Source organism: Microtus ochrogaster, chromosome 2 (genome assembly GCF_000317375.1).
Source record: "Microtus ochrogaster isolate Prairie Vole_2 chromosome 2, MicOch1.0, whole genome shotgun sequence".
Classification (NCBI taxonomy): Eukaryota; Metazoa; Chordata; class Mammalia; order Rodentia; family Cricetidae; genus Microtus; species Microtus ochrogaster.
The window spans coordinates 43487371-43506076 of NC_022010.1; the positions used below are offsets into that span (position 1 = coordinate 43487371).

Genomic DNA, 18706 nt, shown 5'->3' on the forward strand with positions numbered 1-18706 from the left:
AAAAAAAAAAAAAAAATTGGGGGGACTTTCAGTAGAAATAATTGTTGATAGCCATGTTTCTCCTAACTAACCGTAGATTCTAGAGTATCCCAAACTGAGGTGTGGAGCAAGACACTGAATTGCACAGAGTGGGCATTAGAAGCCATGTGAACATGCCGCGTCCTGTTTCCTGCAGGTAATATGTTCCATATGCACTTAACTCACTTAGGAGATGTTGGAATCATCTGTTTGTTTGCTGTAAGACACCAATGATATGATGTAACCAAGCAGACAGGCACAGGGTGCTTCCTAAGCTTCTCTGGCAAGAGCAACACTGCTGGAGAAAGCAGCGGACTTGTCTAGAGGTGGGTACACCTGGTTCCACACTGCCCTCTGGGGAATCTGCACTGTTGAAGAATGCTTACTGGGTAGTTTTTTGTTGCTGTGTTTTTGAGAGAGGGTTTCTTTGTGTAACCCTGGCTGTCCTGGAACTAGCTCCTTAGACCAGCCTGGCTTTGAACTCTGCCTACTGAGTGCTGGGATTAAAGGTGTGCACCACCACCACCACCACCACCACCACCACAGGATTTTCTAGGGTAATTCTAACACATGTGGGGCAGCCCCTCTAGATTCCAGCATGCTTCCCGCTGACAAGTTTTGCACCATCTTTGTAGGACTGACCTTATCAGAAAAGAGGAAAGAGTGGCACAATTCTTGGCATGTGCTGGACATTTCAGTTCAGAAGTTTGCAGATAAAAGTTACCAAAATCTTAAGTGTCATAGGTGCAGGCAAGTGGAATATTAAATGATTTTCTTTTAAAAGGTGAAGCTCATGACGAGGACAGATTAAGTTAGAATGAGCAATATCACTCCACCTCCTCCATTAGACACTGACTAGAAATAGGGACATAGGTAGGACTATTGGAAACATAACCCAGCACCAGGCATGGAGACGAGAACACACAGGAATTAGGAGGCACAGCGAGTCTCAAGGGTGCAGGTGGAGAGAGCATGTGTGTGCAGAGAGGTACATCTGCCGGTGAATTGCGTCAAACTCTATGACAGAGACACAAAGCACAGTGCATGCATAACGAGTAGGGCTGGTGTAGGATGCAGCATTTGAGCTTGTGAAGGACAGGAAGCATTCTGAAGTGATACATATGTCTGCATCCATATGTTTAAGTGTGGGAGACACACTCTTTAGGCAAAGGAAAATGCTAGACAAAGACAGACCCGAGGCATTCTGAGGGCACAGAAATTGTGTTATTAAAAAGCTAAGTGGAAGAAGGACACCATCCATTTACAACTTCAAGAAAAAAAGACCCTTGTGGATACCGCTGATGACAAATCAACAGAGACTTCTTATGGAAATGCACTGTTAATCAAAGAAAGGATAGTATAGAGGATCCAATATAATAGCCGATAAATCCTGGTACCAGCTTAGAGAAGTATTTCCCAGGATTTTACATGACCCCAGGAATTCCAATTTCAGACATCTTAGGCCATTTCCACATTAATTATCTATTTTAAAAACCATGTAAGCTTTCTCCTCCCCTAGTTCCTCTCACTCAGTCCCTTCACTAAGCAATAAGGTCTCCACAGAATCGGTCTACTATGCTGGTGTTGGCCTAGAATGACACTCAAGAGGTTTATTCTGTCAACTGAAGTACAAGACCCTGTTGCAACATTTCTTATTCTCCTGGGGTCTTAGCCTGCTGTCTTTCAAGCAATAGGAAATGCCACAGAAGCAATGAAGCAGTGGGGCACCAAGATGGGCTGACAGCTGTCACACATTGCTGAGCAGGTTTCTGTCAATGCCAACAGGACCAGCAGAGGCCATCAGTGCTGTGCACTCTTTCATTTCCCTCATCTGTAGCTTTCTGTCTCACACATCCCTTGTGTCCGGCAGTACCTTTTCGATCCTCACACTTTCTAGCCAATAGGTCAGTCTTTAGGGAAACCAACACTAAGGGGATTTGGATTTATCCCATTGACCTCCAAGACCGTTCTCATTTAACAGTCAAGGTTCTGAGAGAGCAGAGGATCCCAGCCTTCTCTCATCTTGATGTCTACAAACAGTTTTCAGCTCTAGCGGTCACCCCAATACCAGCCAGAGTCAGGCCAACTCATAGCATCTGAAGCAGAGGAGCCAGGGATATTTCAAAGATTGTTGGTAAATTCCAACGTCTATTCACAGTGCAAACGAAGGCATCGGAAGTGGTTCACAGACCCGGGTGGGTATTGGAGATACCAGTGGACCCCTTACAACCAAGAATACTGGGCTGTATCCAGAAGAGGTTCTGTGAACAGACCCAGAGTAGGGAATCTGTGCTTCAGAAAGATCCTAGGTGATGCTGATGTGCCTGGTTCAGTGGCTATGCCTGTGGACCGCTGAGTGAGAAAGAAAAACACCTCGGCAGCACTAGCTATATCATCACAGGCCTTGCTAGGTTTGGTGTTAAAAACAGAAAAAAAATGCCTTGTCAAAAATCGCAATTGAGATGGGATGGGGTAAAACAAAAGACAGTGTTTTGTTCTAGTTTCTCAAAATATTTTATCCATGAGATAAAGATTTAGTATGGCTGGTAAAGAAGAACAAGGAAGAAAGGATAAAGACTTATTGCAAAACAGAGGAGTGCCCCTTCCCTCCCTCCCTGCTCCTGGACTGTTGACAATGGAAAACCACAGCTTACATCAAAGAAGGTGCCTGCATGCTCCAGGATCAGCTGGTTGGAATCAGGCTTGTTTTTACAGTAGGTGACATACATCTGAAATTTGTCTGCCTAAAAAGAACAAAGACAACAAAAGATAAGCATCCATTGGGTCCTCCCGTCTTAGTCAGGGTTTCTATTGCTGTGATACAACACCATGGTCAAAAATAAGTTGGGGAAAAGGGTTTATTTCATCTTATGGCTTGTAGACCATCATCTATGGAAGTCAGGACAGGAACTCAAGGCGGGAACCTGGAGGCAGGAACTGAACCAGATGCCATGGAGACAAGCTGTTTACTGGCGTGGTCCTCATGGCTTGCTCAGCCTGCTTTCTTATAGCACCCAGGAGCACCAGCCCAGGGTGGAACTGCCCACAGTGAGGTTGGCCCTCCCATATTAATTATTAATCAAGAAAATGTTCCCAGGCTTGTCCACAGGCCAATCTGATAGGAGCATTTTTCCCAGTTGAGGTTCCCTCTTCCCAAATGACTCTGGCTTGTGCCAAATTGACATAATGCTAGCTAATAGACTTCCTTTTTTCAGAATTCCTAAAAGGCCCAGCATGGACTTTACAGGGTCTGAGTTCCTTATGAAAAGTGGCATGTGTTCTCCTGGCCCACTATTTCCCCTATTGGAATGAAGAAAAAGGCTGGTGCATAGAAGCTCAGTTTAATATCAGCCTGTGTTGGAAAGAAAGAAAAATGATAGCATAGTCTGAAGTTGTGAAGAACTTACTTATCGATTACCCTAACTTTAAATCACCAATAATTACGCTCTCTCTCTTGAAGAAGAACAAAGGTGATTGAGGCAAATACAACAGGGTGAAAAAATGAGCGAAACTCTCAGAGGGAGGTCCGCTTATATTCCAAATGCCTCCACTGGACGGAGTTTGGGAGCCTGTTCTCACCCCGACTTCTGGGAGTAAGGATGAGGGTGGAGGAAAAAGGACAACAGGGTCTGGACAACGATTCTCCAAGAGAGTGTTACCTCAAGTCCCAGACTTACGTTTGGGTGAAAAGTCACTTATTTCTTTCATGACCTCAGTTCTCCACTGAGAAAGGGAGACTTGCTAACTACTTTTTCGGTTGGTAATGTCTTTTTTTTTTTTTTGGTTTTTCGAGACAGGGTTTCTCTGTGGTTTTGGAGCCTGTCCTGGAACTAGCTCTTGTAGACCAGGCTGGTCTTGAACTCACAGAGATCCGCCTGCCTCTGCCTCCCAAGTGCTGGGATTAAAGGCGTGCGCCACCACCGCCCGGCTTTGGTAATGTCTTTTGAACACCTGGGACATCCTCTCCTGGAGGGCAGGGCATATGTGTACTCATGAGACCAGACTTCACTACGTGTCACGTATATCGCATCACTTGGTCCTCGGGCCACCCCAAGCACTGAGGTTCAGAGCCATCCTAATCTGACCCGCGAGCAGACTGTGGCATGGACTGCTTAACTGACTTGAAATCCCCATAGTTACAAGTGTCCAAGCCCAAAGCTACCAGGCTTCTTAGTTTTCATCAATGCCACTCAACGTATTATAAGCAGTTCTTTCTGCTCTTCATTCCTGGTCTGTACTCACACACAGACTGCAAAACATAAAAAAATGAGATAATTCTTGGCAGAAGGTGCATAGTTTACCCAACCACCAAAGGTTTTCTCAAACAGTTTTAGGGGCTTTACACCACTTAGGAGTTAGTCATAATTACTAAGAGACAATAAACTGTACTTATTGATTTCAAAGAGAACCACAAGATTGACAAAATCAACACAAAATGATTCCTTTTCAATAATATCCCTTGTTCAATCTTGTTTTTCTTTATATTGGCTGTGCAAGAGATCATAAATTATTTTTATCAGCATCTTTATGAGATATGTACCAACTTACGCACTGGCACAAAGTAAGTTTGTAGCCTGGGACTTTGTGAAAACCAAAGTCTGCTTAGAGGCAAACACTGAGAGTTCATGCAGTGAAGGCCTGTCTGGGGGTTGGGCCCTGAGCTGTAGGGCAGCCTGGGCTATTCGTTATGTGTCAGTGGGCCTACTGCCTCTTACCTAAGATATACCCAGGTTTGAAATCTAAAACAAATCCACAGTCTTGTCCACTTCTAAGCATTGGTTCTTTAGAGAGTGAAGGAATTCCGAAAAGCCATTTTGGGTACAGATTAGCACTCAGGAATAATTGCAGAGCAGAATTCCTGGAGGATGTGTAGTTGAATTTGGTGTCATAAGTGGACTCCCAGATGTCTCTGATTCATATCCTTGAGTCTAAGCTCAGGATGCTGGGCAATGGGGATGCTACTAAAGTTTATTTTTCCAGTTTAGATAATTAGAGCCTGGTATATCGAGCCAATAACTTTGCCCATGGCAACTACACGCTCATCCTTTAAGTCAAAATTGGGATGGAGAGTGCAGGAATCTGTTCTCTACTAAGGAAAACAGTGTAAACAATAACTGGACAGATGGTACCTGCAAATTATAACTTCTAAATCTACATCCTGGAAAAAGTAACTGGTGGACTGGGTTGCTACATGGGTAGTAGGTTTCTCTTTTCTCCTGACCTCATCATTTAGAAAGTTCTTAGAGAGTCAGAGGTGGATCTTAGGCTTGATTGACATCATAGACACCCCAGGGATGGCTCTGCTCTCCAGAAATGTACTACCTTTCATAGACCTACTCAAGTCGCCTCTGCAGAACCCGGTCCCAAGAGAGACAGGGGACAATGACAATCCTGAGGCCAGGCATGGAGCAGTGGCTCCAGGTGTACCCCTGGAAGCATGGACAGTAAGGGAGGAATTTAGATTGGTTACCCAGGTGACAAAGCAGTGTCCCACATCCTCAGGCAGCTGCTCGTACTTCTCCAGCTCTTTGAGGAAGATGCTGCGAAGGGAGAGAAAGGCTGCATCAGATACCTCAGTATAAAGAACCTCACGCAGAGGATTGTACTGGGGCCAATACAACAACCATGACTCAGCTACACATGGACTGTGTGCTTCGTAAGCAAGGTGAGGAGCCAGCTCTTACGCCGGAACTTGTTCAATTAAAATTATGGTAAACCACTAACTAGTGCTACTTAAAACGGTTCCCCCTTAGAGGTTCATGAATTTGACATGAAAATAGGTAGCCTTTCATTTGATCAGCAATTCCAAGTTTATTGTGTTAATTCAACTACTCTGAGCACACTGTAAATATTTTTTTAAAAAAGAAATATTAAAAGGAAAACTCAGAATGAATTCAAAGATGAGATGGAAAAAAATTTAATCCTTTACGGGCCTCTTTATAATTTTTAGCTTTCCTCTTCCACTGAGAGGAAGTATTGTCATATGGACATCTTTAGGGAAGACTCTAATGATAGGGAGGGGAATCACAGTATATTTTAAAGAGGAATGGAATTACTGGCTTATCTGACTTTGCAGGTGTCTAAGTCATGGATTTTTTCTATGCTAATAAATTATAAAGAAATGATTTCTCTGACTTTGAGTTAATGTATGAAAAAATAGTCTTAGATTTAGAGGATATAAGTTCTAACAAGCAAGCATTATCAGAATGAAGTTTGCTTTTTAAAATGTACTCAAGATCTTAAAAAAAATAATTATGAGGCCTTAGGGAAGCTTACTTGTGGGAGTGGGAAATGAGGTAGTCTTTACAAAGAGCAATCTGATAGAATCAAATTGGATAGATCATCAAGGTCAAGATGTACTCATCTTTTCTGGAGACTTGGAATTTCTCCTTATAATTTATCTATACATATAAGATATACTCTAGAGCACTAATAACTATACCATTTATAGTGGAAATATGGTCAGTAGAGGACAAAGTACTGGGGCTATGGCATATCCACAGAACTGAATACTTTGTAGCCATATCTTCCCACCCCATCCCCCACAAAAGACAGCACTTACTCTATCTCTTCATATGGAAGATCTCTTAACAATCAAGTGGAAATAGTGAGGGGTGGGACAAATGTATAGGAGATCATGCTGTGCAAGCAGGAAATATGTATTCTATTTCTAACCTAGAGAACTAACAAAACCATTACCATAGAGAACCAGTGAAGAAACGGTGGAAACTGAGACTTCTCAATGTTAACTTTTCTGTTTAATTTTAATTTAAAAATTTAACGGATGCATACCTTAAAAACTAAATGAAAATATCTTGCATTAGCCCATTACTTACCTCCACCATCAGGAAATAAAGTTCATTTTGATCTGATTTATTCTGTGTGGTTACCATTATCTATATACCTTGGCAGTTTCTTATAATTGATTATTAAGTAGTTACAAATGTTATGCATGTTGTTTATGGTTTCAATGATATAGGGAGATGTTTTGGTGGTAAAAATAAGTATGTGTATAAATAAAATATATCTGGAGAGCAAGAATGTTAATGATTAGTAGGACTGTAGGTGCCTTTTTTCCTCCATCAGTCTGTAATTTAAATTTTTGTTTACAATACATGGCAATGACTAGATTAATAAAATAAGACAGGCATTTAAAAACTTGGGAAGCTACCACAAGGACTCATTTAGGTAATAATCTTTCTCCTAGCAAGTCTGAATTTTAGAGTTGCTTAAACTGACTCGTGAATCAAGAACAGTTACGAGTATAGTTCGGGCTTTAGAAATGTAAACACACAGTCTCAAAATCAGTACAATGCCTGTCGTGTCTGCTCTCGCCTTCAGCAGACGGCAGGTATACACTTCATATACATTCTAAAACAGAAATCGGAAAAAGTGCTAAGGACTGCTAGAACTAAGGATCAAAATTAGCTCAAAGCACAAAGGGAAAGACACGTTTTAGTTGCATCAAGGCAATTAGGCCTATCCTTGTGGATGTAGGTAAGGAGGTGTGTGTGTGTGTGTGTGTGTGTGTGTGTTTCATATGCACAGTTCTTTTAGTCTCTTGAACTGAGTTCTAATATACGTTTATTGTGTGGCCCCCATCACAGGGAACACCAGATAACACAAGCATGATGTCTTCTGAAGTGGCTTTTCACAAGGTGTTAGGTAGTTGACATAAGGTGATTCTATACATTGGCATTTTATATGAATCTCTGAGAAGACATGGAGAGGAACTCAGCTCTGAGCCATGATGGGCTGCACAGTGCCTAGAGGAGGGGCTAGAACATCCAGGCAACTGGGTAAAGAAAATCTGAGTTGTTCTAAAACAAGAAACTTACAAACAAAATAAGTTTTTTTAAAAAAAGAACCTGGGGGAGCTTGGAACAAGAGAGGGGAGAATCTGGAGCCCAGAACCTGGGATAGCACACTCGGAATGCAGGATGCTTCCAGGCCCCCACTTCCGTGTGGACCCTAACACTCTGGCTTCAGTCCTCTGAACTCTGAGTCCTCTGCCATGCAGGCTGAAGTGGCCAAAGCAGCAGGATACACTCTGCATCCTAACACTCTTCATAGTGTGTAAATTGTAGTTAACACTCTTTGCAGTGTGTAAATTGTAGTTTTGTTCTTGAAGCTGCAGACACCAGAGTAACACGGAGCTCTTCCCTTTCTGGGACGTCTGACTAAGATCAACTGGCCAGGTTACTTCAACATCCATTTTAAGTACACAGTGTTAACTGTAGCAATTGACCTGATCCAAAATGAAGATAATGGTATAATTTTATTTAAAAATCCTAACAATTTAACCAAAGTAATATTTTTTTAGTGAAAAATGTCAGCCAAAAATAAAACAACCCCCCCCACAAAAAACCTACAAGAAGATGTTTTGTTACAAAAAACCCCAGGAAATGAAAATATTTGCTGAACTAAATGCATGGTATGATTCTATAAGACCTTTCTGTGGAATGAAGACATTATATATCTATTTGAGAATCCTTATAAGAGGTTGAAGTCTGAGGAAATGACTAAACCACAACACATGTTTATTTTTGGGGTAAGAAATAATAAGTTTGTAAAGGAATGAATACTTGGACTAAGTGGTAGATTCCAGGGTTGTCACCAAGGGCTAAGGTTGGTGGTGGGAGATATTGATAATCAGGAATATGAAACTATTTACTTCTAAAATTTGAAGGTCATGAAGAGGACAGATTAAGTCAGTGTGGTCAATATCACTCCACCCTTCACTGAGATTGTTTAAACTACAGCCCAATAGCTGGCAAGGCTTCCGCAGATGCTGCATGCTCCCCTGGTTGTTCTGCAGCATCACCGTGACCCTCACCACGTTTATGACTGCAGGTAACAAATTGCGGAGGCATGAGCAGAGCATGAGCAGAGCAAGTGGCATAAGATTTTTTTTTCATGAACACCTGGGGCTCTTTTAGAAAGGACTAAAACTTCTAAAGACTTGTCAAAACCTAAGCAATGCCATCATTTGTTAAACTATTATGATACAAAGCATTATGCAGAATTTGGAGGAATCTTGGGAAATGACACTGCTGGCATTATTGATAGAACTCTCCCTGGGTTTTGCCAGGGACCCCAGTGGGAGCAGTACCACCCTGAGCTTTTCTCGAGGTACCACCCCAAGTCAGTTTGTTCCTCTCTCCATCATTTTGGATTATAGTTTCATTGCAAGGCTCGCAACCTTGCTAGGTAGGCTAGATGTGACATATCTAAGTTGATCGTGCATTCCAAGGTCAAGTGGTTGGAGCCCTTGTGTACACATGCACATACTTGCTGGAATGCCAGGAAGGGTGAGAAGGGGAAGGCTGTGGCATGGGTTAGAGGAACTACAAACAGCACACATAAACTTGAAGGCAGGCATCCAGGACACTGCTTCCTGATGGAGCCAGGCTGCATTTCCGTACTCGTACCAGGGAGCTAGAGTTGAAAGAATCACTAGATGTGCAGATTCACAGCCTGAACTTAAGAGACTGCAGGGGCTAAGAGGTCAGTTAACACAACAGATAGTCCTGGGTACAAGCAAACAAGGGGAGGAGGTGAATTAGTCAACACAGTTCCCTCACCCCTTGGTTACCTAGGTTGAGCATGAGTCTCTGTCTCTTCATTTAACTCTAGAAACTTTAGTCTGGGTGAAGGGTGGGCAGAGAGGTGCAATATCCAGTCTCAAACACGAAAGCAAGCATTGCTGCAGAGTGTGCTTTCTGACACTTCTTCACTGTGGGTAACTCACGTGATTTAGATGAATTAGCCATTGTTTGCACGCGTTACATCACGTAGCGTTGAAATAAGGTAAACCATAAAAAAGAACTTGCCATTCAATGTTATTTAGCTCTAGTAAGATGTTGCTTAGCAACAAGGCAAGGGAGCGACAAAATGTGCACAACTGGAAGGAACATGACCGTGAGGCACACAAGTTCGAGCGCATCTTTGTCTGGGTCCTCAGTTGTGTGCAGTCAGTCTCAGTGCTGGAAGCTTACAGAAAGCACCAATAACAGCATCAAGATCACAGCCATCTTTCCCTAGGCTCTGCTTAAGGCTGGAAGTTATTCTTAGACTGAGGGTTTGGGACCCAGGAAAGTTCACGGGCTTTCACCCTTCCCCTTTCCCTAACATCCGGGTGTTAATAAAATGATGCCTGTATTCTTTTCTGTGCCATTAGTCGGTCAGAGCAGGTCAGAAATGTGCCAGTTTCCATAAAACAAGGGGGCAGAACTAGATTATTATTAAAGTCTCCTTTGAGCTTTTCCATTGGGCATTTCCGTGATTTCTGGTCAAAGGAATAGGACTAATACCACAGGCATTGGTGGTGGTGGTGGGGGGTGCGCACAGAAAATGTACACAACAAGGTTGCCAGTGAAAAAAGTAGGGGCAGCCTGCGGGTGGCCCCAGGCAAGAGCGGCACAATCTTTTTCTCTCCACTTGGGGGAGCCAGTGCCTCACCAAAGGCTGTGGTGTCAGCCCATTTTGCTTCACAAAGTAAACCAACTTATAAGTGGCAAAAAGGAGGGAAGACATAGACCCAAATCCAGACAAACAAGTGTGTGTGTGTGTGTGTGTGTGTGTGTGTGTGGTGTCAGGACATGATGACATGATATATATTCTCTCTCTCTCTCTTGCATATGAGAAAACACGTTTTGAAACCCACCGCTTGCATACGGCTCCTGAGGTAGAGCTTCTCCCAGAAGCCCAGTTTTCAGCATCTTTCCCTCCTCTCCCCACTGTGCCCACTCCACATCTCTTAACAGGTCAGTCAACACCCCTACAGCTCACTACACCCCATCCCACCACTCCTTTTTTCCTCCCTCCTCCCCCAACTTCCTTTCCTTCCTCCTGCCCACCTACCCACTCTTCCTCCTCATTTCTACTCTGTCTCTGCAGTTTGGTTTATTTTCTCATCTGGACAGACCCCTCCCTTTTTGGGCCCCTACCCAGTCAGATTTGACTCAGATTATCTCCATGGGCCACCACCTCCTTTCTCCCTCAGTCTCAGAGACAAGTCTGTGAGCACATAACAAATGGGCCAGCATCTATTCCCGGCCATCACGATCCAGGGTGGCTTTGAACCTCACTCTTACAAACTCTTTCCCATCCTGCCTGTTAAGACTTGTTACCCCGTCTTGGTGGGCACTGGTTCAAATTGTTCCTTTCCATCAAAGAAGCCATCTCTGCCTGTAAAATCTCTCTTTTAGTTCCATCTCAAATGCCCCTCAAATGTTAATGCTGTCTGCTACTCCGTTGGACACCCCCGTCTTCACTCTTTTGAACTAGTAGTTTTGCCTTCCTCATGACTCCTCAGAACTTACTGCTTTTCACAACAGGTCAGAGACTAGATTAGAGTCATCACTGGATAGTTTAATTTCCTAACAGGAAAGGGTCTGACACAAAGAAGAAACTCTCGGAAGATGATCAGAATACGGCTCTGGCCAAGTGTGGCGGCCCACACCTTTAATCTCAACCCTCAGAAGGTAGAGACAGGGGCGTTGCTGTAACTTTGGGGCTGGCCTGGTTTTATTACTTTTAAAATATCCAAGGGTACATAATGAGATCATGTTTTTTAAAATCAGTAGTCAGCACTTAAAAGCTCTCCTGGCATCATGGAATTCTCCCAGCCTGGTCATCAGCACTTCTGCATACCCTGGCTGCTCCTGGCTGACCCTGGCCTGGCCAAATCCTAGCTTCCAGACATGCCCACAAGGAAGGAGTGCAGTATATGGGGGCAGGGGTGGGCTACTGGCCTTGCTTGTTGGCCCTCAAACTTGCCCTAACTGGAAAAAGATTTTGTTTTTAGGTTATTACTATAGAGGTGTGGGACCCAACTGATGCAGCTGTAGAATAAATAGGTGGAGATGTTCCTTAAATCGCTAACTGTGAATTAAAATGTCTGGCTTTGATGGCCACACTGGGCAGCAAGCAGCACAATGTCTAAGGAGTAGGGGGCAGGGAGAGAAGACTGAAGAGATTGTTGTTTACTTCCTGGAGTCCATGTCTGATCCAGAGGAGAGTGAGTGTGTGTGTGCATGCATATGTGCGCGTGTACATGCACGTGTGCGTGCATACATGCATGTATATCTGTGTGAATGTGTGACTCTGGCAATGCACTACTTCTCTAGTGTCAATCTTTTTACTATAAAAGAAGAGAGTTAAACCTAATAGTTGAGAGGACTCTCTGGACCCTCACAGTACAGACTGCATAAAAATGCTATTTTCAAACTCATATGAATATGACTAAATCTCCAAATAACTAAAAAGGAAAAACCAGAAATGGAATTTAACTGAAAGATAAGTATTTTAACAAGAAGCTGTCATTATCGAAGCTGAATTATCTAACAAGGAAAAGCGAAAACAATTGTTTTTTTTTTAATTACAAATTTTAAATTAAGCAAAACTTTACTCTTTGGAGGATCTATTTATAGAACACACTCTTTTCTCTAAGTGTTCCAGAAAGGCTTAGCAAAATGCATTGGAAACAGGCACAGGTTCTGTGCAGACTCTTATTTAGCTGCATAAGAAGGGGATAAAGTGCAGTGGGGGGAGTCGAGGGCAAGGCTCTCATCCCACTTCACCTTCTAATTGGGGTGAAACTACTGCTTTTAGGTACTAAGTCCTGCATATCCTTTAGATATGCAGAAATAGATATTTAGAAATAGAGAAAGCAGGATGTCTCTGCTTAGCATCTGCAAAGACAAAGGTTTTGAGACAGACCCCACTCACTTGAACACACATACAACTAATCTTGATAGTCATTTTTCAGAGACACCATTTAGCTGGATCAATAGTAACCGGCTGAAATGCAATGTCTTCACCATATAACCTTTGGTCCAGGTACCAATTTCCCAGTGGTACAGATGATTATGTCACTAAGGTGGGTCTGACCACTGTCAATCCTTTCTCTGAATTAGTCTCCCATAGTCCTCCCTTCTCTCCTCGGGCTACAGATCAGTCATAAGAAGAGTACATTTCTCTGGTAGACAGCACTGAATTGCTATGATTAAAACATAAACAAATGGAGTGAAACAGAGCTCCTGACATACTCAGGCTAAAAACTGATCGTTTCAGAGAAGTACAGTATCCCTAAAGAGTGAGTGGATAGGTGTTATAGATACTACATGTCTTCCTGCGAAGAAGCTCCCAGGAAACCTCTTCATTTAGATATCCCATTCTGCTGGTCTAGGCCCTTTGGTAGTAATGCTGTGTGTGGGGGGGAGAGGCATATATAGGAGCTTTTCTCTGTCCTGAGATATTCACAAGCAATTAGTCAATTATGACTTGAATAATTAACATTAGTTACAAGTTTTCAAGATGTAATTTTATTTTTTATCTCATCCATCCGTCTATCCATCCATCCATCCATCCACCCACTCACCCACCCACACATTCATTCATCTGCCCCCACCCCACAACTATTTACTGTAAATTTTATGTGGTACCAGGTTCATGGTATCAGTTATTGAATAAATAGAGAATGTCAATCATTTATAATCCTGGTATTTTCTAAGTTTTGCCAATTACCATTTTATCTTTATTTATTAGAGATTTTTGAATTATTATATTCTCTCTACTAATCAAAACCTGTGTGGCTTAAGTAAAATGCACACAGCACAGTAAAACCCTAGCCCACAGATTGATATTCTTGGATGTTCCTTCAAATTATTGATAATATAAAACATTAATTTCTTTTAGTCAGTAGCCTTCTAAATCTATTATAGAGTTCCTTAATTTAAATGCAGATATACAGCAATACAGAATTATTACTGGTATCAATTATTATGTCATACTGCAACACAGAGGCTTTGCTGACCAGCTAGTAGGATACAGGATGCGCTGTATAAACACTGACCTATCCTTGACTCTGATGATGTCCCAGGCTATCCCTGAGCCCTCGATTTTCTGCTGCAATCTCCTGAGTTCTGTGATCATAGGCATGGGCCACTTTCATTTTTGTTTTATTCTCTTTCCCCTTTCTCTTCTGCCATATTTGTCTTCTTTCTCTCAAGTTTCACAAAATGCTGCTCACTCAACTACTCATTTGTTCAGGTACCCGATTTTTATAATATTTATTGCTTCTAATTTACCATAGTCAAGGAAACAATATAACCATGAGGCAAAGAGGCTGGTGGGGAGGACAAAGAGATGTTGCTATGGGAAGAAAGCAGTTTACTCTTTGCAACATTGTTTAGTTGCCCAGGGCTGGCTTTCACATTTGCCTAGTTCTTTACAGTGTTCTGAATAGGTAGTACCCTTGGCAGTGCTGCTGGGAAAAGTGTCTACTCCCTCCCTTCACAGAGTGCAGGTTTCAAATGCTTTAATTTGAATTTAAAAAGAATTTGTCAGCCGGGCAGTGGTGGCGCACGCCTTTAATCCCAGCACTCGGGAGGCAGAGGCAGGCGAATCTCTGTGAGTTCGAGACCAGCCTGGTCTACAAGAGCTAGTTCCAGGACAGGCTCCAAAGCCACAGAGAAACCCTGTCTCGAAAAACCAAAAAAAAAAAAAAAATTTGTCAGAACTACATTGTGTAAGCTATAGGTAGGGTTACAGCTATTTAGAGAACTATAAAACAATTTCCCATGGATCGCTAGGGCGACACCCTGAAATCAGAATAAGAAGCAGAGCGGACCTAGGTATTTTGCTATTAACTGTTCAGTTTTAAAGTGAAATATTCTTTCCCCTTGATTTCGCAATAGCAGAGTTCATAAGCAGCGCACACTGTGGTGTCAGGATGTCCATATTAGCTGGTGTATTTGTGAGATTGGTTAATGTCATTCAGAGACCACAGTCAAACAAATAAAGTGATGTGCTCTACCCTCTGCCAGTCTGAGACTTCTCAGATATCCTGGAGGAGATGGGGTGATGCTGGGCTCAGATGATAGAATTTGGGGTCAATGGTCAAGAACAGATTTATTAGAGTCTTATTAATGACTGTCATGAAGACAAGATACCGTGTCTGGAGACTTCCAGGCTAACCAAATAAAGATGTTTATGATGGGTGAAGAAAGAGTGGGAATTTTAATCAATAAAGAGGCAGAACACATGCGACTTCAGCCCTGAGTTTCCAGACAGGTTAGCATGTGTTGGGCCCCAAAACTGCCACCTTGACAGGGATGAGTCCTCACGACAGGAACTCTCCATCCCTTTCATGCCTACTTGTGCTTGCCTGGAGGTCATTCTTAGCATAGAGCTGCGGGAGGCTTCATATTCCAGAGTGGGATGTCCAATAGGGGAGCTATTTTTCACTTGTGACTATTTAAATGTATTGAAATTAAGAGCAATTGAGGTCCTTAGCAGTTTAGTAACTACACATATGCCCCGGGCTACTGGGTTTGACAATGTACTTCCTACCTCTGCAGACAGCACCCTGGACAGTGGCATCCAGCCTTGCCTCAGGAGGGTTCGCTACTTGTGCACATGGTTTCCTTGGGACTTGTGAAGCTGCCTTGTTACCTACAGGGTTTCTGTCTCAGCTCACCCAGTCCCAGGACTAGCCTCACCAGTTTTCTCCGGAAGACTCCTGCTCAAGGACTTTGTATCACATTTCCCCCTGTATCTCAAAGTTCTCTGTACTTGAATTTTAGAAACTAAGTTATTTTTACCAGCTGGTCATAGTATTCTTGCTTGACCATTTACTAACAGCAACTATGTTTAGCAGCAACATAAAGGGTCCTTACATCAAGCTTGGAGTTGGAAAGACGGGCTGTGAGGAGTTAGTGTTCTAGGATTCTACTTCAATGAGAACAGAGAGGTGATTAATGATGTCTTCTGTAAGTTATCAAGAAATGTGATGTGCCAAATATTTTGGTATATCTATACATATAAGTGGTTGAGGGTAAGGATGATGGGGTAGTCAGAATGGAGGAACTAGCTTGAGACAAAAGGTGAACAGAATTTGAAACCGAGAGACCACAAAGGATGGTTAGTCCCAGGTGAATGCTGAAGTCAGGATTTCCACAGCCTTCATGGGGACAAAGCCACTCTTGCTTTCTCCGAGCTCTGACAACCACGCTGACTGAGCGAAGGAGGATGCGGTCTGCTCCTGTGAGAACTGGAAACGGGCACCACAGAACGATTCCTTCTCCTTCCATTAAGAACTTTGTACCATTGTGGAGACAGAGTAAACAAGAAACTAAGATCTGACTGAATACAAAAGACCGTGTCAGGAAAAACAGCAGGCTTACCGGTGGCTTTGATCCACGGTTGGGCAATCAGATGCCTGGCATTTACACCCTCAGTGTGCTCAATGGAACCCCCTCCCCAACATACTTGTTATGGAAGTCGTAGATCTCCTGGATGTTGCCAAAGATGATGTGCTCTTTGTTGAGGATCCCAGGGGGTATCTCCTCCACACCACTGGTCATTTCCCACAGGTAGGTCTGTAAGACAGTGCTAGAGTCATCACTGGCAAGCATGCTGCGAGAAACCAAGATAAAAGAGGCCCCTCCACCATGTGAGGCCAGAGGAGAAGTATGAGTGCATATAAAGTTCACAAGGTGAAGCGTTTAACAAGTGGAGCAGAAAGAGAGTAAACCTGGCCACTCCATCACTCCGAGCCTAGCGTGGCCGTGCACTAGTCTTGTTATTTATTAAATCTGTGTCACGGTTTATATTTTGAAATGAAGTGCCTGACATACTCCCCTTGCCCATTTTTTTTGGGGGGGGGTCTGGGTCTAGTTCTAGCTTGAGAGAAGTGTAGACCTTTTTTCCAAAGCACCTTAAATTCCCACGAATTTGCCTTTTACTCTGGAAGATCTCCCTAACTGCATTTTTACTTTCCAGCAGAACGGCAAGAACGCCGGGCTGCTCTCAAGGCGTTGCCAAGAGTCAGTATGCCTCTTCTGCACCAGGGCTGGAAACCAATCACAGTAAGACTTACCTCCAAGCACTCATGTAAGTCCCTCACATAAGCCTTCTCCGTCTGGAGCAGCTCCGCCATTATGAATCTAGGAGGAAAAAAGTGGGCTTTCAGTTGCTTGTACACACATTGCTTCCTCACCCTGGCACTTGTGACCCCACTTTACCAGTGAAACCCTTCCCTCTCCTGAGTCACTCTCACGCAGGTCATTTGCTCTCTATCCCTGCTTCATGTCTGCGCTCTGCTGGTTCCATGCTCTTCTGCTTTTCTGCTCATTTCTATAGTGCTGATATGCAAGCACTGCCAATTGCATGTGCGCACAGGCACGTGTGTACAAGATACGGGACCACTCACACTGCCAACTGCATGTGTGCACAGGCATGTGTGTACAAGATACAGGACTGCTCACACTGTAGCGCAGCAGCTAGACAGTCTGGACCGCAGTTTCCTGATCTCTCTTACAGAGCCCAGAATGCTGTCTGCTCAGTACTTTATAGACTTACACTGAAGCTCAGTACTCAGATTAAACAGGTGCCAGGGCAGGCAGAGATGTCCAACACATCACTGAGCTCAGGGCTTTACAAAGTTTCTGTGAAGAACCAGGTTATATTTATGGGCTCTTCAGTCTCTGGCACAGCCACTCACCACAGATGCTGTAACATGAGAGGAACCACAGAGACAAGTACAGATGTGTTCCAATGAAACCAGGCCACTAAAAGTTATACATGTCCCCATATGTAGTATCTGCTTGATTTCCTCAACCAGTTAGTATATAAGAATCATTTTTAGATTATAGAACTATATAAAACAGAGGATGAGTCCAGGTTAGTGTCGGCCACAGTTTCCTGATCTCTGACCTTGGCTGGTCCTATTCAGTATTTAGGCAATACCTCCGGTGAGATTTATTTGCATAAAAAAATCTATGGGCACAACACTGGCACGCTCAATATTAATTCTTAATGTTAAGTGATTGATGCTCTTCAGGCTCCTGTGAACAGAAGTTTATACTTCATATTTTTCCCTCCAAAGACAGGGTTTCTCCGTGTAGTGCTGGCCATCTTAAAACTCACTCTGTAAACCAGACAGGCCTTGAACTCAGGGATCTGCCTGACTCTGCCTCCTGAGTGCTGGGACTAAAGGTGTGTGCCACTGTCACCTGACCATCACCTAGTTGTGCTCTGTATCTTTAAGGAAAGGACTCCCTCCTTGGACCCCTAAAGAACATAGTGGACTTGAGCATGTATGGTGTATGACTTCATTATTGTGCATCTATTTTACCTTTTATCTTCATAATTTCTATTAGAAATAGTGCTTCTTAGCTGGCGTAGGATAAACTAATTTAGTAAAAACTATACATTTACACAATTATCTTCCATTTTCAGTATCAGGTTTTCATATAGTTCATGCTGAGAACTCCTATTTTCAGGTGTTCTATCACATGAAAAATTTGAGAAACTATATCCCCAAGGTGTGCCCTTTTGAAAACATGACCAGAAATCCTGTGTGGGCAGTATCATTCAGGCGATCTTCATCTTGGTGGTTTTTCCCTAAAGCAATGTCTCACTCTAACGATGGCTGTCTGTTAACGGATTGATTTAAAGACTTCACTTTCACAGAAGTCAATTAGCCACTCTCTTCTTATTCTTCCTCTGTTGGGAGAGTGGAAAGAGTGTGAATATTGGAGTAAACAAGCAGGATCTGTCAATCACTAGGCATAAGATCAGACTCTCTAGACCACAGCTGACCACCCAGAACTGCTGCAAGGATTGAGTAAGATGGTGTGAGAAAAGTGCCTGGTGCAGAGGATCCTGGGAAACGCTCAGA

General features: G+C 43.1%; 1 protein-coding gene across 12 annotated transcripts in view; it reads right to left on the bottom strand.

Annotated features, from left to right (window-relative positions):
• Positions 1-18706, bottom strand: part of Kalrn (kalirin RhoGEF kinase) — a 609827-nt gene that overhangs the window by 213349 nt on the left and 377772 nt on the right. For all 12 annotated transcript variants that reach the window (XM_026785738.1, XM_026785749.1, XM_026785747.1 and 9 more), the window contains exons 24-27: positions 16904-16970; positions 16294-16403; positions 5489-5558; positions 2673-2762 (exon numbers count right to left, since the gene is read on the bottom strand). In XM_026785738.1, the coding sequence (XP_026641539.1) occupies positions 2673-2762; positions 5489-5558; positions 16294-16403; positions 16904-16970 (337 nt within the window). The remainder of the gene's footprint in view (positions 1-2672; positions 2763-5488; positions 5559-16293; positions 16404-16903; positions 16971-18706) is intronic.